The sequence below is a fragment of the Plectropomus leopardus genome, chromosome 9 (genome assembly GCF_026936395.1).
Source record: "Plectropomus leopardus strain MGB_pleo_1.0 chromosome 9, ASM2693639v1, whole genome shotgun sequence".
NCBI classification, from domain to species: Eukaryota; Metazoa; Chordata; class Actinopteri; order Perciformes; family Serranidae; genus Plectropomus; species Plectropomus leopardus.
In genome coordinates this window covers 16231010-16256963 of record NC_142184.1, presented here as the reverse complement: position 1 = coordinate 16256963, position 25954 = coordinate 16231010, and the positions used below count along the sequence as shown (strand labels likewise).

General features: G+C 37.7%; 1 protein-coding gene across 2 annotated transcripts in view; it reads right to left on the bottom strand.

Moving 5' to 3' along the window:
• Positions 1–617: 617 nt before the first annotated feature.
• The window catches only part of opn7b (opsin 7, group member b), a 130223-nt gene continuing 104886 nt past the window's right edge, over positions 618–25954 (bottom strand). For both annotated transcript variants that reach the window (XM_042492694.2, XM_088082084.1), the window contains exons 2-6: positions 21899–21986; positions 21650–21812; positions 20586–20713; positions 8567–8901; positions 618–7902 (exon numbers count right to left, since the gene is read on the bottom strand). In XM_042492694.2, coding sequence (XP_042348628.2) covers positions 7402–7902; positions 8567–8901; positions 20586–20713; positions 21650–21812; positions 21899–21986 — 1215 coding nt within the window. In that variant the 3' untranslated portion in view covers positions 618–7401. The remainder of the gene's footprint in view (positions 7903–8566; positions 8902–20585; positions 20714–21649; positions 21813–21898; positions 21987–25954) is intronic.

Below are 25954 nucleotides of genomic sequence, written 5' to 3'. Positions count from 1 at the left end.
CAAATCCTTCTTGAAGCAAAAGCCCTCAACCTGCAGCCCAGAAGGGAAGCAGCTGTGACAGACGGGTTTTGTAAACAGCTGTTAAGACACTTCCAGCAGTTGCAGTTTCAGAACTTTGTGTTTGCAGACCAAACAAAAAAAAAAATCATTAATTAAACAAACAAATCATAATCTGTTGTTGCGCCTTACTAATAAATAAAATAAGACGCTTGTAGAACTGTTGTATAAAAGCAAGATCACACTTGAGGTCGAGTTGTTGTGCTGTATATCATCATGTCTGTGATTATTTTAGGCCAAATCACAACCGTGATGATATACAGTACAACATCACTCCCTTGCATGTGATATTGCTTAAGTATGAAGATAACAAAATACTACAGCAAAACTGGTTTAAGCAGTCAGCACCTGATTATAGACTTTAAGACATACTATTCAAGATTTTCCCAAAAATCAATGCATGGTCTCATACAGAAGTATTCACTCTCAATTATAGCTCATGGCCCACTGCCAGTGTGTGGCAGTGTAGTTCTCTGCCTAGACTTTGTTTGGGACTTTTATGGGCATGTACCCTCACAATGCTTTGGTAAAGTCCGAATTTTATAAAAAGGAAGCAACAAGGTGCTAGAAGGTGAGCATGCAATTGACACAGACATTGTAAATAACACAAATATAGTGGGTCAAATGCCAAATGAGGATGAATCTGTGGATGCATTTTACTTTTGCGTGCATGCAGATTTACGAGTATCTTACAATACTGCTTAGTATATCTTTAAGACAGAGTTATAATATTGTGAACCTATCCTTTAATGGAACCCTTAATATAGATTAACACAACACAGAAAATGCATTAACAGATATTTACACAAATTTATATATTAATAGTGTTGTGTTATGGTGTGGTGTAGTTACTGTGGCTCTGTACATAGGCTCTGAAACTATGTCTATGTCTCCTCAAAAATTTAACTTCATTTCAGGCCTATGGTGGCAGAAAAAAATAACATGTTGGCACATCAAGACATGAGTTATCTTCCCCTTCAGTAATGCACTAGGTCATTTCCACTGCAAATCTTTTGCTCACCACACCAATTTTCAAGAATGAGCCCATCGTGTTTTGTCATGCTGTATTGTTTACAATTAAAGAAAGGGATAATGAAAGCTGTGATATTCATCCATGGAATACTGAATTTTATTTATTCATCATTCCACTTTACCCCCGAACAAATGATTTGCACTTGGATAAATTACACTTTTCATTCAATCCTCAACATTTTTTAAACAAAAAGAAAATACCAAAAGATGTAAACATTTTTCACAACGCATCTGAAACTTCACTGACAACAATAACAACAATTACAATATAATGATAATATTTCAAAACCTATATTGATAGACTTTTTTCTATATGTCAACATACATATACTATGTACAACACATCACATTCAGCCTTGTTTGTGTCTGAGAAACTCGGGGCTGCAAAACCTCTGATGTGTACATATTTGCCTTTATATATGCCAACATAATACAGTGCAGTCTAAAATTGCAAATCTCCTGAGGACAGAGTTGTCAGAAGAAGAAGGAACGTAGGAATTCATACAGACTGCTCTCCTGCTGCAGTCATTCAGACTCTAGTTGCATCCTCCAGATCACATTAAACTATTTACAGCAGATTAGCACAGACATATAGAGTATGTATAAGATTGATCACATCATTCAGACCTCGTGTGGGCTTGTGTAGAATTCAGTAAGTGCATTATAAACCATAATAAATACTGCATATGAAATTATTCTGGTGATTTAATCTCGTGTCTCAAACAGGATTAACAAGTCTCTGTCATTTTTCCAGGCTGCTTCTTGACAGGTAAAATTCAGAAAGCAGAGATAGTTCAGATTAGCATGTCTAACAAAAGTGTTGATGGCTTACACTGCACTGGTGACAACCAAAGTCTTGATGCTAGGGCAAATAATGATTGCATCCAGCTCAAGCCGTTTCATATTCAATTCCAACATATCAGCAATTTCATTTTTTTCTGTAACTAAATGGCTCACAGTAAACTGCTCATCCAAGCAGCTGTAATCACATCAAACACTTCTGCTACTTGGAAATCCTAACATTAAATGCTGCATTCAGATTCAGACAACAAGAACCACAAATACATTCCATAATTAATTGGGAGGTAGAAACTGTCACCTTCATAGAAGCTGCATATACAATAACATCATAATAGACTAAATTTCCCATTTGAAATATTATTTTTCCAACAACACCATGGTGGAAAATAGATCTTTCCTGATAACGGTCAACTGTAATGGCCATTATATTATGGCTGTGTAATATCAGGGATTTTTCTATCAGGATATAAGTTCAGCTAAACTCATCCTTTTCTCATCTACCTATTAAAAGAGCTAAAGGAAAATGGATTCCAGCTGCAGTGAAGGAACCCATAAACCTGGAAGCTGTTTCACACTAAAACTGTATAATAAGAAACATTTATGGAAACACTTTCAAAGCTACCAGTCAGAAGCTTAAATAACAAATCATAGCCCAGCCCCTGGCGACCCACTAAAGGATAAGCAGCTGATGAAAGGACCCCCATTTCAAGACACTTCAAGGGGTTTCTCAATCCCCTATTTACAGGTTGAGGCCTATATTTATGGTAATATATAAATTTGGCATCTGTACATACACATATTATCTACATACATGCAAACCAAAGTCTACATGAAATCCCTGACATCTGATATATTATACAAATTGTTCTGAATGAGTAAAGCCGGTGAGGATGAACCCAGGCTGGAATGGCAAGCGACTCAAAAAATACACCCAAGAACTTGCAGTATTTGTTCCTGGGGTAGACCAGACTAGAAAAAAGAGACATCAGAATCAAATTTTCACAGTTATTTTACCTGGTTTGTACGTTCATCTTTGCCCAAGAGTGGGCCAAACACAGCTGTCCAGCACAGGACTAGAAGCCAAGTCTTTGATATGTATGTTCTTTTAATGAGAACCTGCATATTGGTAGAAAATTACCAGTGACCAAAGCAACATTTTGGCTTTGACAGTGAATGTAAAGGTGAATGCAACCTTTGGTTCCAGCACAACACTTGCATTTCAGTGATCCCTCAGCTTGCACACCTTTTTTCTCCCTATGTCTTGTATAGCCATCATGAATCCAGCAGCATATTTCACAGATTTGAGTTGCATAGTACAATTGATAGTTTTCCTGGGAAACAATTGTACCATGCACAATTACGTATTAACCCAGAGGGATATAAAGAAAAAAAATAGAAATGGGCTGCTACCCTGTATATCCATACAGCTGGATACAATAATTGTTACAGAGATTAGCAAGTTTCTCCAACACTGAGAAGAATCATTGACTTTATACATCAGTGGAAAGAGTGGCTTACTCACTCTCATGTGTCAGGCAAAGGTTGGAATGAACTCAAGCACTCAAGCCTGGGGCTTTCTCAACTGCACCTCACAGTTAGCCTCAGGTTAAAGGAATACTTCACCTGCAGAATGACCATATGTAGATCAATTACTCACTCTGTGTTGCCTTGAATGCATATCTTCAAGAAGTATTGAGCATGACTTGATGAATGAGACTTAGATTTGACTGCATGAGTTTTGCTGTTGTTAAACCTGGTCAATGCTTACTTCAAATCCTGAAGAATATTCACCTGTTTTGGATTATTTGTTCACAGTGGAGGCATGTGAGAAAAGCAAAGTTTTCTTCACAAATCAAGGTAACACACGGTGAGTAATTTATATACAAATAGTCATTTGATATACAAAATGGTCATTTTGCAGGTGAAGTATTCATTTAAGAATTCACACTCAAACATCACAGCTCTGGGAAAACATTGGCTGAATTGAAATGAATAGGGGGAGCTGCCTTTTATTTCACACTGCTAATGTTGATCTGGACATAGCCTAAGCCCACAGCTGAAAGAGTAAGCTGTACTAACAAGATCTTACTCCATGGTTTAGTGCTGTGTAAAAAAGAGAAGTTATTTATGAGTTCAGTTGGCGATTGTGGTTTAGTATCAATTTCTTCAAGAATCAGTCAGTATCAATGTCAGTGAAACAGTATTAGGAGTGCAGCCAGCAGCAGAATACATTACATGTGCTGACGCAGTTGTTTTGCATTACTTAAAACAAATTATTTAATGACAAAGCTACAGTGAGAGGACAAAATAGGAACCACTTCTATATTCAGTTATTCTATGAAAACTGCAGTTTTCCCTCTCACCAAAGTAAAGAAAGGAATCATGACATAGCATGAAAGTCATGCCAGTCAACCACAACATGCACTAAAGCAGATCTAATTAATTTTCTCCATGGCAGGTCCTTTTGTACTTTCATTTGATGACCTGTGCTATCAGGGGGAAAAAAATGCTTGTTGGACAAACACCGCAGTTAAGCTCAGCTATGCTCGCAGAGCATTTTTTATAGGCAGAATTTTGGCAGGTGCTGAAGCAAAGCCTTATGTCTCTCATGTTACAAATCCTTTTATTGAACAACAGCCGCTCTCTTTTCCAAGAAGCAAAAAGAGCACTAAGGGAAAGTGGCCTCTATCCATGCATAGACATAAAGACAATGTCTCCTCTTTTGTTATAATGGCTCATGGATCATGTTTAATATGCCCATTTCAGTCTTCATATTCTGTTGATGTTTGTGCGTCAGACCTGAAAGAATTTGCTGATACGTTGTTAGCTTCTCTCAGGAGCTGCACACTAGTACTTCTACCCCTGAAAGCACATGCTAACAGAGGCACATTATAAAAATACACACACACACGTCAGCACACGTCCACACGCACACGCACGCACACACACACACGCACGCACACACACACACACACACAGTATAAATATCTTAAAGATCTTTCTTTCTCTCGTTTCCACACACAGACACATTCACAAGGCTATCTGACCACTTCAAAGGAGCATTACAGTTCATTACAGTTTTTTGTCTTAATTTCATAGGTTTGGATTATCAAACCTATGAAATCCTGCCGGTACTAATAACATACTGACCAAGTTAATTAATGAAATCTGGAAATGTGACATTACTGAAGAAAGTCTGATAAACGATGTTGATGATTGAAGTTTCACCTCATAAGAGTGTTGAGCAAAGCCCCTGGTTTTCTGAGCTCATTTGGAAGAGAAATAAATGGAAAATAATAATAATAATAGTAATAAACATCCATCTAGACTTCTTGGCAACTTTGACCTACAGTATTTGCTGTGATTGTGCGTGCACACAGTTTTTCTGCAATTAAGGATTATTATTAGCTTAAAGGTACATCATTAGTTAGAAGAAATTGTTTGCAGAATCTGGCTAAAGCTGGCTTGATAAACAACCTGTTGGATCATCTGATTATTTCTTTCTTGCCCATCTGACTTTGTTGTAGTATTCTGCTACAGTGTTTCCAGATGTCTGAAATTACCTTGGTGAGCATTGTGCTGTCATAACCAATATATTTTACAACTAAAACCGTAGAAATAAACCCAAAACTGTAAATAAACAGAATTAATGTTTAACTGTCCGCTGCTCGGAACTTATAGTTGAAGGAATAGTTCAACCAGAAAATAAGCATTTGTATATCAAGTTGTCAAGCCGCGTTACCTTGCATTGGTTAAGAAAACCTTTTCCACGGAGGCATGTTTGTTCTTGCATGCCTCTGCAGAAAACAGTGAACATGTTAAGTTATTGATTGATTTGGGCCAATCTTTAATAACAACAAAACTCTATCAAAATATCTGTTTAAAAACTCTGACACAACCCGTGCAGTAAAATCCAAGTCTCATTAATCAATGCTCAGAGTTTTCCAAACACACACATTTTTGCTATTACACCTTGATACTGGAGTCTGGCTTTAAAGAGGGCATAGATAGGTTTTACTTTAAGTTCATATTCCTGTGAAAAGGAGAGTTTGGAAATTGTTTTTTTGATGTAGTTTTGCTTTTATTAAACATGATCCCTGTGTACTTCAGCTTTTTAGGAATTTTCTTCATTTTTGGATTCTTTATTCACTGGAGGCAGGCAAGAAAAAAAAGGTTTTCTTCACCAATTCAACACAACATGGGGTATGTTAATGACATGCAAATGGTTGTTTGGGGAGTGAAGGATTCCTTTAATCTGAGATTGCACCAGATAAGCCTCCTGATAGTTAAAGATGCCAATATGTGAGCATAGTTCCCTATCCTCATCATCCGTGTCCAACATGTCTATAAGATCCAGCTCTCTTATTTTTAATAAACACTCATAGATGAAGTATGGCCAAAGACAGCATCATATAACCTTGTTGTTCTAATTAAATATATTTCTGTTAGACAAAAATTAACAGATACTTTCACTGAAATCAGATACTATCCTGACCAGTGTATTCATTGTGTATTTTTGGCTGTATTTCTTGTCTGAAAAGCAACGCACATTATTTGTACAAAAACGCTAATATATAAGTATTATCCAGCATATTTTGCACTTACTTATTTTTTCAAATTATAGTCCAAAGAGGCTGTTCTTTGTGGATCATTCTAGAATGGATCCTGATAATAAGTTTTATATATTTTAGTCGAGAGGTTGCCACATAGACTAAATTGGGAGAAAGCAGCTTGGGTTATAGTGGATAGTATAGTTATCCTAAGTCCTGCCCCCAGTCCTTCTGCCTCTCCTAATTTCACTCTTGCCTTCTGTCCCAGACACAGCTGATTAGACAAAAATGACACTGGCAGCACCTCTTTGCAAACAAATCAATAAAACACAAATAATAGGATGTTAATTTTTACACATGAAAAAGTGGGCCTTTGAGATCATAATATATGAGGAGTGCAATGAGGTGATAACACTCTTTTCTTATTAGATTACACCTGCAACCCTGTGGTCCTTCGATTTGAGGCATGGATTGATAAATAGTTTTCAAACAGCACTTGTAATAAATGCATAAAAGGAAATTTAGGGAGCAGAAAGTTTCTATATCACCCCACTAAATCCAGCTTGAATTGATTTGCATTGTGAGTACATAGATTCTTCGTCTTGTTTGCTTAATTTTGATCAGGCAAAGTGATCAGACAACTATTGACCGGATGAAATATTAATGTACAAATCGGTGGTTGCATGCTGGCTATTCATCTCGCTTATCCTCCTGTGGTAGCTTCTAAATTCTCAGTCATTTATTTTTGGCAGTATCACATATTTGAGGCAGGAGACAAGTTCTTAGGCTTAAACTTTGACCTTCTTTTCCTTCAATCAATCTTTATCTTTTATCTGTTTTATTCCATATAGCCTTTTTCCCTGATTTACATTTAGTTTATCTAAACCACTGTTCTTGCCATCTTTTTCTCCATAAATTGTCTTTTTTTCCACCTTCTCACTGTCTGACTGTGTTTGTTTCTCTAAAGGAAGTCACTCTGCAACTCATTGGAGAGCTGACTGACAGCCACCTCACTGTTTGTTGATCCTTTAAGTATCCTAGCAGTCTGCTGGGGGCTGTATTCAGTACAGTTTTCTCTGGTGCCAGTGACTGTTTCAGGGCAAGGACAGTGTCTGCAGGTCCCATGGTTCTCTGGTAGCCCATTTGACAACCTGGTAGAGTTGCACTCTTCTTTGTGATGGGATTGCCTGCAAGTTCCCTTCTGTACGGAGCTGTTCTGACACAAACATCCGCAGAGTGTCCTTCTGCACTGGGCCACATCCCGACAAAGAGACTTGCGGAAGTTTGGCTTAAACACCAGATAGACAACAGGGTTGTAAAGGGTGGAGGACTTAGCAAAAATAGCTGCCAGAGCAAAAGCCATGGGTGGTACAGTTGTTGGGTTACCAAATGCTGCCCACATGGAGACGATGGCATATGGACTCCACGCTGTCAGGAAACCGATGCAAACTGCCACTGAAAGCTGAAAAAAAGACAGCATACAAAATAAATTCTTCATTGAAGCACGTATTTATACTGAACAAAAATTTAAACACACCACATTTATTTTTGCTTCCATTTCCACATTTTTAAATTGAAGACCTAATATCGTCACTCTCTCACACTCAAGTTTTGGTCACTGTTAGTGAGCATTTCTCCTTTTTCAAGATAATCCATCTAAATTACAGGTGTGGCAAAACAAAATGCTGATCAAACAGCAAGATTACTATACAGATATTCCTTGGACTGGTCACAATAAAAGGCCACTTTGAAATATTCAGTTTTATCTCACAACACAGTGCCACAGATGTTGCAAACTTTGAGGGAACATGTCATTGATATGCTGGCTGCAGGAATGTTCACCAGAGCTGTTACCTGCGAACTGAATGTTTATTTCACCACCATAAGCCGTATCCAGTGTCCTTTACTTTAATTTGGCACTTGATATTTCACACCTGCCAGGTGGATGGATTATCTTTATTAAAATTGTGACCAAAATTTGAGAGAAATATTTCTACTAAGTGCATGAAAAGGTTTGATTTTTAACTCAAACCTGTGAAAAATGGGAGCAAAAACAAAAGTGTGTCATTTAAGTTTGTGTTCAGTATACTTTGGTCTATGTAATATGCTGTAAAGTAAACATTTACCTTAATGATAAGTGCATGTGCATTGGTGATCTTGTTCTGCGGGGACATGTGCTGTTGCACAGCCTGGCGAGAGCCCCGCACAGTCAGCAGGATGAACGTATAGGACAGAAAAATGACAGTGCAGGGCACAATGTAGCAGAAGAAAAACAGGCAGACGATGTAGCTCATAGCTGCAGAGTTTTGGCTGGGAGCATGCCAGTTGATGCAGCACGCTGTACCGTAAGGCTCCGCTCCATACTCCCCCCAGCCTGAGAGGGGACCTACAGCAAAAACTGCAGCATAGCACCATACTCCAGCAACCAGCAGGCAGGCATGGCAGTAGGAGAACTTGTTACCTGTTGAAGAACATAGGGTAGAGACAGAGGCAGAAGAGGGAGAGTTGGGGGTAGTGATTACTGACAAATGAGGACACAGAGGAAGGAAACAACAGCATAGCAACAATATGCTACCGAAGCATATTAAGTCTGGTTACCTGATGCTGATAACAGGCAATGAGTGAGGAGGAGAAAGAGGAGGACAGAAGGGGGAGGAAGTGGGATGATAAGTACAATAAGTGATGAGCAACTTAATGGGAAATTTCTGTAAAGGTATATTTTTATAGATAAAAATAAAGATATATTCATTTTTTACAATGCATGTTTTGATCTGACCCCAGGCATGTTCAGATAAGAGATCACACAGTCAACATGAAGTGTAAAGTGAGCAATGCCGGGGACCAAAACATAAATGTTATTCTGTATATGGAGAGTAGCTACTCTGCATATTTACTTAGAGGCCAACGAAAAGATATTTAAGAAGCTACACAGTCCTTCCCCTGTGCACACAAAACCTTATATAAGGAATCACAATCACCACTATTTGTGAGCATTGGCCTTTTTTTCCCCCAGGGATCTGAACAGAGACTATTTGTCAATTATTATAAAATCACACATCTGAAACCTTCATAGAAAAGATGAAATCAGACATAATAACCTTAATAATGACCTTAATTTCCGGACACATATATGCACAACAAGAGAGAGGAATGGGGCACACAGTATCATTTCATTACTAAGATAGCTTGCTTTCAACAGGTCAAATAGTGATAGGCTACTCAGGGGAATGATGATGACGATAGGGAGGATGCAACACCTGTTCCTAACATACAGCGAGTGAGCGAACTCTGGCAGATGAGTATGAAAGTGTCCAGATATACTATCAGCGGCAACAACACTAGCAGCAATGGCATGCTGTTGCTCTGACAACAGGTGGGAGGTGTGCATAGCTTTACCAAAATACGGCCAGGGAGCGGGTTTTTCAAAGAAGTGACACATACATTGCTTTGCCTATTCACTGAAGCTCAGAGCAGGTTACGACATGTTCATGAGAAAAAAAATGAAACAATCTGATGTTCACTTACTCATATCATGTCATGTTAGGAAGAGGTGTTGTAGAGGATGAGGACCACAAATGGACAGAGTGACAATGTGTAGTAGACAAAGAGTGAGGGCAGCTCAGCCCCTTCAGGTAGCTGAGGTGCCAAATACAAGACATAGGCAGAGAATGGTGACAGCCCGGGAAGTACATTCAGTGGAGAGGAGCAAGGGAGCAAATTTGTCTTTTGTCCTTTTTTGTGAATTTTTTTTTCAACAAATAGAACAATAAAACTTCTGTGCGTAACAATTTTTATTGGATAACGGATTGACAAATGCAAAAACTAAAAACTATGGATTGGGTTTGTAAAGGCCTTAATTCCTGTATTTTATTTGTATCAAAACTTAAATGAACTTACTAAATGAGTATGAGTGAGTATACTGCATTTATGTTTCTAGCATAATTAGTGGTGGAGCACTAACTTGCTATTATACTCGTGCCAGAATGTGAAAAATCCATGTGAAACACTCAACCATCTAATGTAATTGATTTGGACGAGGGCTTCCTCAGTGTGGAATCAGCGAGGAGAACACAGGGAGCCTTATCTATGACACCGCATAGCCTCTCCAGTCGAATGTCAGCCCATCTTACCCTTCCAGCTGAGGGTGATGGGTGGTGATTAAGCCCCGTGGGACTCTCTGAACAGTGTGTTGCAAAAGAAGGGGGCTGGTTAGCCATTACAGATGGCTTTTATCTGATGTGAAGCATCCCTTCACTGATCAAGGTCTCCAGCTATCCGAGTGGCACATGAGGGATTGAACCTGAACTCTTTTTCACGGATAGCTAAGCTCAATTTCTAACAAAAGCCCCCAAACATGTGCTCTAACATGTGGAATAGGAGTGTACAAAACATTTTTTTCTTGATTCTAATGCCTCAATTCAGGGTTTTGTGATAATAAACAGCAGACAACTGATAGGCCAAAGACTGCTGTGTCACAAAAAAACAAAAGCTCACTGTGACTTAATGAATCTAATAGGTAGTCGAAATATTTTTATTTGTTTGAAATGCAATGGTGCCCTTTTCGGGGCGCTATCATACAAAGCAGCGTTTTTGCATTTTCATAAGATATATAGGTTGTACAGTAGCATTTAATTAAATTTGCTGAAAATGTTCTTGTGGATGTTGTCAAATCAACCAAGGGGAAACCTTTTGCGACAATGCCATTGCCATTGTCAGCGATAATTGTCATGTAAGTGCACTGCAGAGCAACGTTAATCTAGCTAGTGGGATACACACACAGGGACTCACATACACTGACATGCATTGGTGGCCGCACTGTCTACCCCAAGTTAGAAGAGAGAAGCTTTGTCAGAATTCCTACAGTTTAAGACAAGTCAGTTTTTAGGCTTTTTAAGACTTTTTTTAATGCCACTTGGGGTGACACATTTTAGGACATGTTTTTTTTATCAATCAATTTCTTAAATTAGCCTTTGATTATGTTCCGGCCTGCCCTTTAATTTTTTTTAAAGTTTACCAAAAAAAAACTTCGACTCTAAAAAAACTATGACATTAGACCGTAAACAAGAAAGCATCTGAGTCATGCACCATCAGCCTTTTGGTTGATGGTCTTCCATCTAGTGCTCACAAGTTCATCAGCAATCATTGGTGGCTGAAGATTAAACTTAAAAGGAAGCACCAAATCCATGTAGTGCTGTAAAATCACCAAATGGGGACTAATCTGTCCATCAGGGGTTTATTAAGAATAGCAACACCCACATGAGATACTCCAGCTGTGACAAAAAACTAATAAAAGTCAGAAAGGAAAAAGCACTCACCAGCACCTCACCGTCACCCATTTCCCTAATGCTTGATCTCTTCTGCTATCTACCCATGTAAGTCTCCATTTAATCAGCTGCACCTTGGACAACATTCTTTAGTGCTTTGCTCATTTCAGTAAGAATTTGAAGTTTTCATTACATGTGAGCGTTAACAATGAGGTTCTGACATCCTCTATAAAAACAGTTTAGAATAGTTTTTCCCAAGGGCTCGTAGGAATGTTTTTTAAGCATGCACTTGTTTAGTATCAGTATGTGTGCAGAGAAGCATTTTAAGTGTACAGACACATCTGTCTCTGACCTATGCACTAAACTCAAGATTGCCCATTGGCAAGAAAGTCTGTCTGGTAGGTAGATTTATAGATTTAGATTTTAGATTTTGTTTTTCTCTTCTCATTTTGCAGTTCTAATATTCAGGCTCAACCACATGGGCAAATCCTGGGAGAACGGTTTAAAATGCAATGCAGTTCATTAACTTGGAAGAGAAATCTTAAAGAAACAGTTGGCTGTCTCATCAGTTTTATAAAGAAATATGTGTGGACTCTATGCTCTAAATAATAATATACCAGTAAATATCTTATTACATACGTACGTTTATTTGATATTTTCCCTCTTTTCACAGCAGTGTAAAAGCTTTATCATACAAAAGTGAGCGTTTCTAATTCTGATTTCAGTGAGTCACAACATTCACACATATCTTTAAACCAATTAAACCAGAGTTTATTATCGTGTGACAGCTGATACAGCTGCTCATAACCTCTCCATAATAATTCCTCACTTGAAAACTACACCCCGTGTCAGCAGCCCACTAATGTTATCATGGTTTTTATTCTCCTTCCCTCCAGTAAGCCAATCCTCTGACATTGTTGCTGATACTCCATAAACACAGTTCCAACACTACTTGTTTCTTTTCTCATGAAAAGCACTCCATTACTGGCAAGTAACTTCTTCATAAACCCACTCATTAATGTTTGGCAGATTCTTCACGAGAGATCTCTCAGATCTCAGATCTCTCATTCACATCAAAATAAGTTCCACTTATACAAAGCAATTTGGCCTTTTGGTATAGACACTTTGTTGTCCCCTTTTACAGTAGGTAATACAGGATTGTTTTTTGTACTATTTTCTTTGTGCTTATTTTGTGTGTTTGTTTAGGATTTTACATTTAAAGCTGGGGAAGGCAGATTAATTTTGGCTTCACTGGGCAAAAATCCTATATAAACTTTCAACTTACTGCAATTCAAGTGGTTTGAGAAAAAAAAAACTAGACTTCTGCACATCCCCTTGGCTGTATTATCAGGCTTTAGAAATTCTAGACCATGATTGTAGACTTTGGCCAATCACAGGTCATTTCAGAGAGAGGGTGGAAAGCTTGATCCAATGGCAACTAGTCCTGCAGCATCGGCAACAACTGCCTACATTGCAGAGCTACCCAAAAAAGATAGTTGGACTTACCAAAAAGTGAGTCTAAAAGAGAGTATGACAATAAGCTAAATAAAATGTGTCAATATTGGAAAAGGATTTCATAGACGTCAGAGACCTTCTGCTGCGGCTTCACGTTCATATTTTTGTAGCTAATGTTTAGTGAATTCAGTGTGTAAAAATCAGTGTGTTCACTGCTGCTACAGCTGCCGACCAAATGCCCATCTCTTAAGCTGCTGCCTTCTTTCCTTGTGGGAAAGGAGTCCACAGAGGCATGGTGTGAGTCGGAGAGACCATGAGGTGGATTGTGTCATTTGTGGCCTGATAAGAGAGAGGCGAAAAATGGTGCCGAGTGATTGAGCTGTGTGCAGCTGTACAGTGAAGTAAGATCAAATAAATAAATGCAAGGGGAACACTGGGTTACTGTATGAGGTACATGTTTATGCCTGTAGTCATCTGGTCGGAGAGGTTTAGGATTGAGATGGGAGAGCTGCAGGAGGAGGGTGTGCTTTCAAATTCTATTATTTTTTTTTTTTTTTGCCTTTTCAAGATTTCTGCCTACCCTAGCTTTAACAAAATATTCAGCTTTTGCTCTAAAACATCAAATGTTAATTTCTCCATATTTCTGATTCCGTTTGTTTCCCTTTGTAACCATCTAGAAACCAGGCAAATCATTTATCTTTTTAAGGCCCCATCATACAAGTAAACAAGTGTGAATTGGGAAATAGTTACAGAACTTGCCTGGAGCTAACAATTTAACCAGCAGATATGTAAATGATCTCAATAACAAACATGTTTATAGCTCACATGTTCACCACAAAAGAGAGAATAGTCATTTGACTATAAACTGCTATTTTCCTTTTACTGTTACTTTTACTCTTTCCTTTTAAAACGCATTACATTGAACTTGCACAGCAGCTAAAAAAAGAAAAGAAAAAAAGACTGTGCCTCATTGCCTGCAAGTATTAGAAAATGTAAAGACGGCAGAGGTATACATCAGCATATCTACATCATGTCTTCTCTTGTCAATAGATGTTGGACAATACGTTGGTCTGAAACTGCTGGCGCTGCAGGTTTGCAAATGTTGTCCGATTCTTTGTACCAATGATACCGTCTGTCCCTGTTGATCGTGTATTTGTGAGAATGTGTGTCTAACCAGGGGAGCTATCCACTAGAATGTATGAGCTACATTAGAAACAAGACAACAGCATGTTTTATCAGTGTGTTTGCAAGCTGCGTTCATTTGTGCAAGGTTTCTTGCAGGAAAGTCTCATGAAGGCGTAATTATGTATGCTCATTTACATTTCAAACACTTTTATTTGTGAAGCTTGTAGTCTTTGGGGTTTTATGCCCTGTGTTATAGACTGTTTCTCTGAAAAACAGACAAGAGTAGCTCATTTAAAACACAGCCTTGACTTTAATTACACTGTGCTTAATAGCAGAAATCTTTGAATCCACTGTAGTCTGGAATAGATCGCTAATCCTATTAGGAGGCTGCTGGCCGGTGCACTAATGTTTTCCAAGTCCTGTGAAGTTGAAAAAATAACTAAGGCCTGAATTGTGTAAACTGTGGCTTGTACATGGAAGCATCTGTTCTATCTCCAGCTGTGTTTAATAACTCAATCAACATAACATTTCCTCTGACTTCTGCTACAAGCTTCTGTTACAAGTTGTGCTGATTTCTTCCTTGACCACATCTGCTGTCTTCTGTTCGCTCTTTCTATTACAGTAATTTTGCTTTGCTGAGGTATCTTTAACTGCATATCAAACATTCTAAATCCCAATGATACATTATGTGTCAGACTGGCTCCTTTCTGCGTATCCCTGTAGTTCGTATGGACGAGTGTGAGTGTGTTGAGCATATCAATGGCAACGTCCTCGGACTCTGCACCCCAGGATGCAGATTCCAAGATTCATTAAACTCTGTGGTCATTTATGACTAAAACCGCATGTAAGCGCAAATGCAGAAATGTGCATATGCACTGTTTTTGTCGGATTTATAAAGTTGTGCGTACTGATTCTGTTTTATTAATCTTGATTATTACAATGCTGAACACATGCACAAGCCTTATTTACACATCCACACTGTGCAATATATGGATGTAGAAATACCCTTAAACATGTGTTTGCATATCAGCATTTGTGCCTCCATCATTTATTAAACTTGTTAGACCTGGTAAAAAAAAAAAAATTTTTAAAAAATCGCCAACTGTGTAGCATCAGTGACGTAATGGCGCCATAGCAGCTATCATTACCAACGGCTGTGGCAATTCATTGCATCCGTACCGCTAACTCATGACATTTCTGCAAACCATCATTGCAGTAAAATCTGACTTTGCAAAGTGCTTTACAGAATAATATGAAATGATTACTAATTAGGATCATTGTAAAAACAGTCATTTCAAAATGTATCACTCATAAATAATTCAAAATTAATGTAGAGATGCGCCCTTGATATTTTACAGAACTCTTTGCAACCTGCAAAAATAATAACATTATCTGTGACAACCTAAAAACAATGGTATCCATCTCTTAATTTATATGTATTCTTGTCTCTATCATTTCACCCACAGTTATCTCTGCCAAAACATGTCTACACTTTGACTGAAGAATGTGTGAGCTATGCAAATATACCAAACAAAAACCATTTTATGTTATGTGAAACGGTGTATGCATGCTTTTTGTGTGTACTCATCGGTATTCATCTGGTCCCTGGACTTGGGAATTTGTTCTGCAACTGAGCATCCATTCACAGAATGTATGTGATGACGGTTTCTGATTAAAAGTAATTGATACACAGTTTGTAAAACTGATACCAGTTCGTATGTATTGCATATTTGATGGCTGATGTTTCTCATTTAGAAATTCTAAATTTCTAAATGAGGTAAGGCTAAGAGGTGCTGTGACAAATGATCATCTTTTCATAGAAAGAAAAAGAAATGTAAGGATGGCTAAATGTGCAAAAAAAGATATGAACCTTAAATCCAGTGTCTATGCTGCTGAAAGAGTTTTAGACACAGGCAGTCATTTGAATAAATCCTCACTGGCTTCAGTGGAAAAAAGATTAATTATTCTCATTAGCAATGTGCTGCTTGAACAGTGAAAGGAGTTCACATGCACAAGTATTGAAAGAGTGGAGAGTTAATGCTTAGTGAAACTGCCTGATAACTGAAGTGTCTCAGATGTCGACTACAGTTACAACGTGGCCACAAGCAAGTGCAGCACAAGCTAAACGCTAATCCTCTGCCTGCTTAATCAATATTATAAATCACAATTGTCAGTGAGTCACATGTAAATGTCACAAAATTTACTTTACCCTTTCTCAGAATCTTTCATTTAAGGGGACACTTTGCCTATTTTCAACCAGCTCTGTTTCATCACAATGTGGGTAGTGTGTGTAAATGAACTCTGGCAAACTTCCCTCCATCTAACCAGCACCCAGATCTCTTGGCTCAAATTTCGCTGGCTCTAGGACTGTAGCTTGAACTACATAATGTACTCCCACATTTTCATATGCATGCTACCACCACAGATGTATACAGAGAAGTGGATACAATTCTTTCAATCCTATTGAAGTTGCTCAATGGTGTATGAAGCCAAAAACATTCAGTTGTAACCAGGTTGATCACTGTTGTTTCTGCATGATTGGGCCCATAAAGCAAGAGCACAACAGACTTCTGCTTGCTGAGCTGGCTACTTCCAGTTTAGCACTCCTGCATCTTGATGTGGATGAGATGATTTAGTTGTGTGGCTCTTCTAGACTTTTCATATGTTATTGAACCAAATGGATCAAATTCTGATTCTAACACGAGTCATTCGTGGGGGTTTTGACGCACAAAAAAAAAAAGTTGTTTGAAATAAAAAAATGTTTTATTTCTGAACAAAAACCACTCTGATCTTAGGATGGATATGTCATAGCTCCTTGTGTGGCCCAACAAAAAATAACTTAGTATGGTTTCAAGAGGCAAGAGTGCCATCAGTTTGGAAATATGTGGGAGTCAGACTTGCGGAAATAGAGAGAGCTAAATCTCAGCATGAAAGAGAGCATTTCATAACTTTAATGTAAAATAAAAAGCAAACCTTACTGTCAAGCATTGGTGGACTGTAGATGCCCTTTAATAACTCCAGAACTCATATGAAAACTAACATTTAAATGTTTTCCTGATGTGGCTGCTAATAACCATGAAGTCTACAAAAACATTAATATCTACAGGGTGGGTATGGATGTTTGTAGATAGCATAACTAAATATCTAGAGAATATAAACACTTTACTAAAAAAAGTCAACTTTTATTGCACAGTAGATGTCTAACATATCCTTGTTAGTTTCATCTTGTGACCACTGTTCCTCTTTGCTGGTGCTGTTTGACTGTGTTTGATATCAGTTATAATTTCTAAGAATGCTTCAGTTTTTTGAACTAGTGCATTTGTGTTTTGGGCACATTTGATTTGGCCCCTTTGGAGCTGTGTTTGATATCCCATGTTGCTTTGACAATGTAACAGCACTGTTTGCCAGGCCTCTTTATACAACTACTTAACTTTTCACCTATAATTACCAAGCTTTGTTTTAAAGTGTTACAAAACAAGATTTTATTGGTTTATTAAATAATTTTCTATCCCCTCTATGGGAATTTTATCAAAACTATCTAACATGCAGATCTTTGGAATGTGGGTGAAACTGAGAGCAATCCCACCCAAACAAGAGGACATGAGAACCCCACATGGAGTTGGTTTCTAAAGTAATAAGTTAACCCTTAAAATCTGTTTGAAAACATACTGGGAGCCCGCATAAAGAGGCTAAAAGCTTGGCAGCTACATTCTGTACCGCCTGGAGTCGATTAATAGATTTTTGATTCAGGCAAGAAAAGAGGCTGTTGCAGTAATCCAGGCATGATGATATGAAGGCGTGAAAAATTCTCTCTGCGTCTTTAGGAGTTGAAACCAAACGGCAAAATTTCTTGCAATTGTTTTGCAATTATCCAACAGTGAACCAGCCAACAGCAGAATTTTTTTTTCACGTGCTGGGGCCCTATGACAGCAATCTCTGTTTTGCCTGAATTCAGCTGAAGAACATTTTTTGCATCCAGCTTTTGACCTCAGAAAGACAATCATTAAGTAAACACATCATATCAGGGTCTGTGGCTCTAATGGACAGGTACATCTGTGTGTCGTCAGCATAATGCATATATATTTTCTCTCATTACCATACACTGTTACAACCTGACCAATGTGACCTAAATCACTTTCAGAAGTTGCTGAAGTTACACTCTAACGCTGCATTTACAATAGTGACACCGCAACAGAGTCTCTATTGAGTGTTGCTCAAGAGCTTGTTAATGTAGTAGCACCATCATGGGCTTGTGTGTGTCTGCTACTTGCCACAAAGCACCACAACTGAACATCCTCAAAAATGTGTATTTGGTCATAAAAATAATCAGTGTCTGGGGCCCACTGCTAAAAACACAGTAGCACAGTTAGAAGCAAAAACACACTAGGTTCATTGTATCATTAGAGGGCTGAAAAAAGTTGAGGCCAGCTTTTATTTGTAGTGCGTCACTCCAATCAGCAGCAACAATTGTCGGGCTTGAGCAGTGGCTTCAGCTTCCATTGAAAATTAACTGTGGCCTGTTGTTATGTCACTCATAGTGTAAATGCAGCATCACAGTCTTTTTGTGGCTAGCTAGAGATTAACTAAAGAAAATGACTTTGTTTCATGTGATGAGCAGCATGGACAAGCAGCCAGGGAAAATGCCTTTCAGAAACTGGATGGTTTGTGAGTGTTTTTTAACTTAAGACCCTGCAGGGGAATATATTAAAATGGGAAGGGAGTACATCAAAAGGCCTTGTAAACATCTCCTTATTTACACTTCCTGCAGTTCAAAGAGGTTAAAGCATGGTCTTGAACATTAATATTATTGCAGTGTAGCTCCTTTTTTGTTGCAAGTCCTTGAGTTACAGGCCTCACTACATTAAAATCTCTCTCTTCAGAGTCAAGGTTTCTGGCTTCAGGGGACACTAAGAATCGAATCTCTTTCAAGTTAATCAATAGCCTGGATGTCTGTAGGAGGCTTTTGATAATTAAGCTCAGTGTAAATCTAAAAGTGTACCTAAAATAGCTCCACCTTCAACAGCTGAAACTAAACTGCAGTGCAAACTAAAGTGATAAACACATTAATGCATTAATTATTATTCTTCCAACAAAATATCACATATTATTCTGAAATTTCTATAATTTGATGGAGGATAATACTTTGTTGACTGATTTTTGAATGCAACACTTACACAGTATTTCTACACTGTAGCATCACTTTCATGTCTGTATGCCAACATTGCTTCACTGGAATATTAAACTGTGGACTGCTGAGCAACTGAGGTCTTATATCACTCAAGAAAAGGACAAATTTCCCTAACAAAACTTCAACAATTATTTTCTTAAATTCCCAAACACCAACTGAGTGTTGTTACAAAAAAATTTGATGTCATGCTGTGTTAAAAATGCTCCTGTCCCAACTTTTTTGGAATATGTTGCAGCCATGGAATTCAGAATGAGTTTTTATTTAAAAAAAAAAAAAAGTTTATTCGTTTAAACATGAAATATTTTGTCTCTGTACTGTATTCAACTGAATATATATCAAAATAATTTTGTAAATCATTGCATTCTGTTTTTATTTACTGTTTTCTGTTTTTACTTTTTCCGAATTTGGGTTGTACTATGCCAACATCTTACCCTATCTCTGCTTTTAAAAAAATAACCAAAAATTGAGGCCTTTTATCCTCCACTGACTATCAGACCCTAAATCCCCCACACATTTTGACAAACTGTTTTCAAAAAACTATCAGACTTTTAGAATTGTATTTGGGGCTACACTCAAAATATTTTAATTACCAGCAAAATGACATGGCAGTGCTGATGGGTAAATTAATCTTCTCACTATCAACAAAAAATATCAAAAATATTTTTTCCTTTGCTTTAAAATTCTCCTCTTCGCCCTTTGGGGTAGATTAAGTCAGATGGTCCAAAACCCAGCACCTAATGATTATCTAGCACTGACAAAGTTGTGTGATGTTGTATGTTGACTGTCATTGTAAGTAGTGATACTGAGATTGTTGAATCTCAGATGCTGAGATCACTACTGGTTATTACTTTGGTTTCAAAAAAAAAAAAAAAAGGGGGGGCTGTGCAGCACTTCTTCTGCCACTAGACGGCAATACCTGTGACCAATTACACCTGAACACTTTTTGCACTTACTATGGGTTTTTTTCCTTAAGTCTAAATTCTTGCTTGTGTTGTACGTCGCTTTGGATAAAAGCGTCTGCTAAATGAAATTGTAGAATTGTAGAAAATAATGTTATTTTGTTGTGACTATGGTGTTTTTACATTGAATATTGAAGTAGAGTGGCTGTCTTACCATAATTTGGGCAGCAGACCTTGAGCCAGCAGACGCAGGAGAGCACTGTGAGGTTGGTGAGACTGCACAGGCCAAACAAAACTCCACAGAAGGCATATGCTGTACAGATCGTCTTATTAAACAGCCACCTGTATGTAGAAAGAGAGAACATTTGTTACTGACTGATTTCTCTGGAAAAACCTTCTAGTGAATTACACTGAGCAGGTGACAGTGGTAATACATTTTCTGGCCTTCCCCTGGGTCATATGACTGCAGTGAGCAGTGATGCGTTTTCACCCAATCATGACACATATGGCAGCTATCAGCTGCACATGCTTGGAGAATCAGAAAAAGCAGGGGAGGACATGGGATGAGGCAGGAGACATTTGAGAGAGTGCCATGTATTTCAACATTTGATTCAACTACTGTGAATGCTTTTTTGCACTGCATTTTTTGTATGTGATAAGACATAACGCTCCTCTTCTGGACTGACCCTTCTAAGGAATTTTAGGATTAACCGGATTTCTTTTATTAAATTTTCAGATTTTAATTTCCTCTCATCTACATTTAAATAAATCAGCTATCTAATTATGATAAAAAAAACATTTCAAAACTCCTCCATGACTTTTCCTGACCCATTAAAAAAAATAAATAAATAAAAATTCTTGCCCCACTTGCTCCGCAATTTCAAACATATCAAATTCAAACTCTATTCAAACACAATTTCAGCTTGCTGGCATACTGGGAGGGCAAGAGGGAATGCAAGGAAATAATGGAGAAATGTATGTGATGGTAAACAAAATGTTGTTACACATTGATGCTATCGATGGAAGGTTAATCCACAGGAGATTACTGGAATAATTTCATTAAACACAACCAAATTCAATGATTTTTCCAAAACTTTCAATGATTTGTACTGATATCATGACTGTGATTGTGAATTTCCATGACTTTTCCAGTTATTAAATGACCCTGGTCAAAAACCTGCCATTTGTAATTGTATATGGTATAATTACATTTCTGCTTAGGTTGTTAAATGATAAGTAAAAGAAGAAAGAGAGGGAGAAACCTGAATGGTCACTTACATGTGAGTGAATGCTGAGGGGATAGCCAGTGGGAACAGGGTTGTGGTCATGCCCAGGTCACTGATGGCCAGGTTGACCACAAAGAACTCTGCTGGCTTCAGGGAGGACTTCTTTCTATACGCCACAAACAGCAGAATCCCATTCCCCAACATCGACAGCACACCTTGACAGAGTGGCATGGTTTATTAGTGCTCGTTGAACACACACATAAAAGGCAGTAAACCATGGAAAATAAATCACATTGCTTACCAAAAATGGTGTAGAGAGTTCCCATGAGAAAGTCATTGTCTTTAGAGATTCTGGACGTGAGCAGAAATGTTTCAGAGGCATTTCCCATCTAGTGCAAACATTGAAAAGAACAGACAAACAATCCGGGGGAAGGAGAGAAAATTAAACTTTATTTTTGCCTTCAGGCAATTCAAAAAACAACCAAAACAACTTCCTTTATTTACACAATGATATCTTAGACGGGACAAAACACAAACTGATTTGTAGATCAGATTGTTACTTAAACTATGTTGTAATAGCAAACACAGTTTAAGTAAATTAGTATCGTTTGAATAAGAATGGTTTCTAATCATATCATCACTGTCTTCTAAGGTTTATTCACAGAATGATGTATATATCTTCTTACTATCACTTGAAATACATAATAACTGCAACACAACACTCCCCTGTCACTTGTTAGTTTCTGTGGACATAATTATCCATGAAGAATACTTAAGATGTCTCCACCTCATTCTGTTTTTAATATTTGGGCGCTGCATGGTCTCATCAAAGAATAGGAAAGAGACGAGGCTGCTCACATGTATGAATTTAATACCATCCTTTACTTTACCATCTGTCTCATTTGGAAACCATGTGGTCTTTGCATACACAGCATGACCTGCTGCATGTACAGTATTCATTGTGGCCAAGGCAAGTCGCTGAGTCAATTTATTTTAAAGGACTTTACATATGGAGATAACAAGAAAATGTATTCATAACCTTTCTATTTACTCAGTGGCTTCACCTCTACTTACATATTAAAGGGAGCCAACAAAGGCTAGAGATCCATTAAATAACCTGGGGTTAAGAGTGGAGCTGCTTGTGGATAAATCCCTATTACCATAAACTCAGGAGATAATCTTCAAAGAGAACCAAAGGTGAGGGAATTCATTAATGTTTTTCTAAGCAGACTTTCTATTAGAATCAAAAGTGGCCTCGTGCATGTAATGCAGCTTGTAAGCAGAAACAATCCTACACTGGTTTGTTGCAAATGAAAGTACTTGCCTGTATTTGCATATCTGTGTACAGTAAGCACTTGTGTAAGCAAGCGCATGTTAATGAGTTGGGGGAGGGCTGGAGGTTTTCATATTTACTACATGCATCTGTTAAGCAGGAGTGTTTTATGTTACAATATGTGTTCCCTTCTAAATGCTCCCACAGATGTCAGTGGGGTTGTCCATGATGCTTTGTGAAGCCCCCAGGGGATCTTAAGATGTCACACCAACAAATGAGTACACAGATAAGTTCTACGAATAGAGGAAGAATACATGTGTTACATATAAAGACTGCTTAAATGAGTTGTGATGAACGTGTCAATATGATGCATGTTATTGTATGTGTGTAGTTTATAAAGTACTCCCTAATCCTGCATGTCTTATTGTTAGTAAAATTAATTTCATTCATTTTTGGTGAGAATGACACATTAAAAAGGGTTTTGTTTATTAGTGATCTGTTTAACTATATAATGAGAAAGTTTGTGACCGGGTCGCCATGTTTGAGACAGTCGACAGAAGCATCAAGCACCACCAACTAGCCAGAGCAAACTTTGTCATTTTACAGCTAAGCAGTATACTAAACCATGTTCTTGAAAACATAAGAGGCGAGAAAATAGGCAATGCAGTAACAGCTGATTGATCAAATATCTTGATTCATATTTGATCAGCGCTGCTTAGTTTGACAGCAGTTAATGAGCAGTTATTAACATGACTGATAGCTGTGTTTAAGACTCCTTGGCTCTGATTGGTTGTTTTCATCCACGCAGAGGGCAGAGGAGTACGCTTTTTTTTCTCAGATCATCTGTCTTATACAATTTTGTGTGAATACAGTTACATTTTCAGCAAAAGTTATTTTTTTAATAAAAATTACTTACTACAGCGTAATGAATTCCTCTGTGGCTATGGTGAGGCTATTGGGAATAAATTGCACTGTTCCCTGGTGGCTCCAGTCCCATAAATCCAATAATTAGCTGAAGTAGAAGTATACCACACTTTCAAAATACTGCATTACAAGTAAAGGTCCTGAGTTAAAGATTTTACTAATCTAAAAGAATTTTCAGCAAAATATACTAGATTATGACATGCCTCTGTCATGCATGCATTGATGCATTAATATGTAAGCAGTACTACAATATAATAGTTTAGGTGGAGCTAGCTGCCTCACATAATTTTTGATAGTTTTATTTATAAAACTACATTACATTATAAACTAATCATTTGGTTTATGTGTAACATATTAATCTGCAAAGTAACTAGAGACTATCTTTGTGACATAAATAAAAGTAGTAGTAGCAAAAAAAGATAGAGCAGAGGCTATGTATATATATATATATATATATATATATATATATATATATATATATATATAAAACCTCTGCATGTCATACAATATACAATCGACGAATAATATAGCATAATATGGAAATACTCTAGTAATGTACAATGTATTTTAATTAATTACAGTCAGTTTAGTTTTTAGTTACAATTTAGTTACTTTCCACTAGTTGTGGGACTGAAGATGACATCAAGTCAACAACCATGAAAATGTCACACAAAAATAATTGAGGTACAGTGTTTTTAAAGGATTTCCATTAGCAAACAACTCCTCTTGATGGTGTTTGTAACACAACAATCACTCTAAACATAAACAAATTTAAACAGAATTACATAGATCTCCCCATAAATGTCAAGCCAAGATAAGTAATATACATATTTCAAGAATAAACAATGCACAAACTACAGCCTTATACTTAGAGCTAGCCGCTTTCCACCAGTGTGAACGCTTCCTGTCTTTGCTTTCTTACTGCTATCCTCACTACAAAAAAAGCCCCTTTTTCCATACAGTAGTCTGGTATATTCCTGTTAAGCAATGTCATCATATATGCTGCACTTTCAATACTCCTGATGTCTTGTGTAGGCTGCAAGTTCATCCAACTTATTGGCCTGCAGCCTCTCATTTGCCCTGATAAACTGCAGGATGCTCAAGTCTTCTGCTGCTTCTTCTCCACTAATTCCAAGTTTGTCGCCCTCTCATTTTCTAAGCGGCTCCAAGGGGATATCTCATATGTATTTCAAATAAAACATTATTCACTTTTTTCCAATCTGTTCGGAAAATTAAAATTCCCAAAGATAAAAAAAAAGATTAAATGTGTAGAAGCTTTTGATATATGATGCAGGAAATTACTTCTTGCACTTTTAGACTTCACTTTGTATGCAGTTCGAGCAGAGTGGAGTGTAGTATAGATCCTGGCTGAATCTCCCTCAGGGTTTTTCTTACAACTTAATGACTAACCATTTTTATTCAGACCACATCACAGTCAGACTTTCAGCAAGTCTTTTCTAAACATTTACAAATGCCAAAATCACTCACCTACAACAGAGGATAAACCCAAACAGAGCACCTGCGCCTAAGGAAATCTTCCTCAGTGAGCTCCACAAATGCTCCCTGGCAGAACATTCAATCCCTACAGCATAGGAATCAGCTATTATCTGTCAGGCACCCAAAAAAAGCAATCCCAACTGTGATAACAACTACCGTGCTGTAACTTTAGCATCTCTGGTTCAGAAGAGCTTTGAGAGGTTTGTTCTTTCCCAGTTGTACAACTAAGTAGGCGTGCACACTTCAGTTTGCATATAAACAACATGTTGATAATGCTGTCGTAACACTGCTGGACAGTGCTCTGCTCTGTAATCTCACCTGTGCTGTTGATTCTGTATACAGATAACTGTAGAAGCTCAGACGCAGAAATAATCTACATCAAATACTCTGATGACAGTATTAGCTCTTTTCACACAGAGAATAAGCTGTAGGGGCACACTGCAGTCCCTTTTTAATGTTACCTTTGTATTTTTACACAAAACCAAACAGTAGCATCATACTACTCTGGTAGGGATGTAATGATTCATACAACCCACGATTCAATACGATTCATGATTCTGGGTTCACGATATGATTTTCTTCCAGTTTTTTTAAAAAAAGGCGAGACAACTCTGTTTCCCAATTTGGCCGTTCTACGTTTCATACAGAATGGTGAGGTGGCAT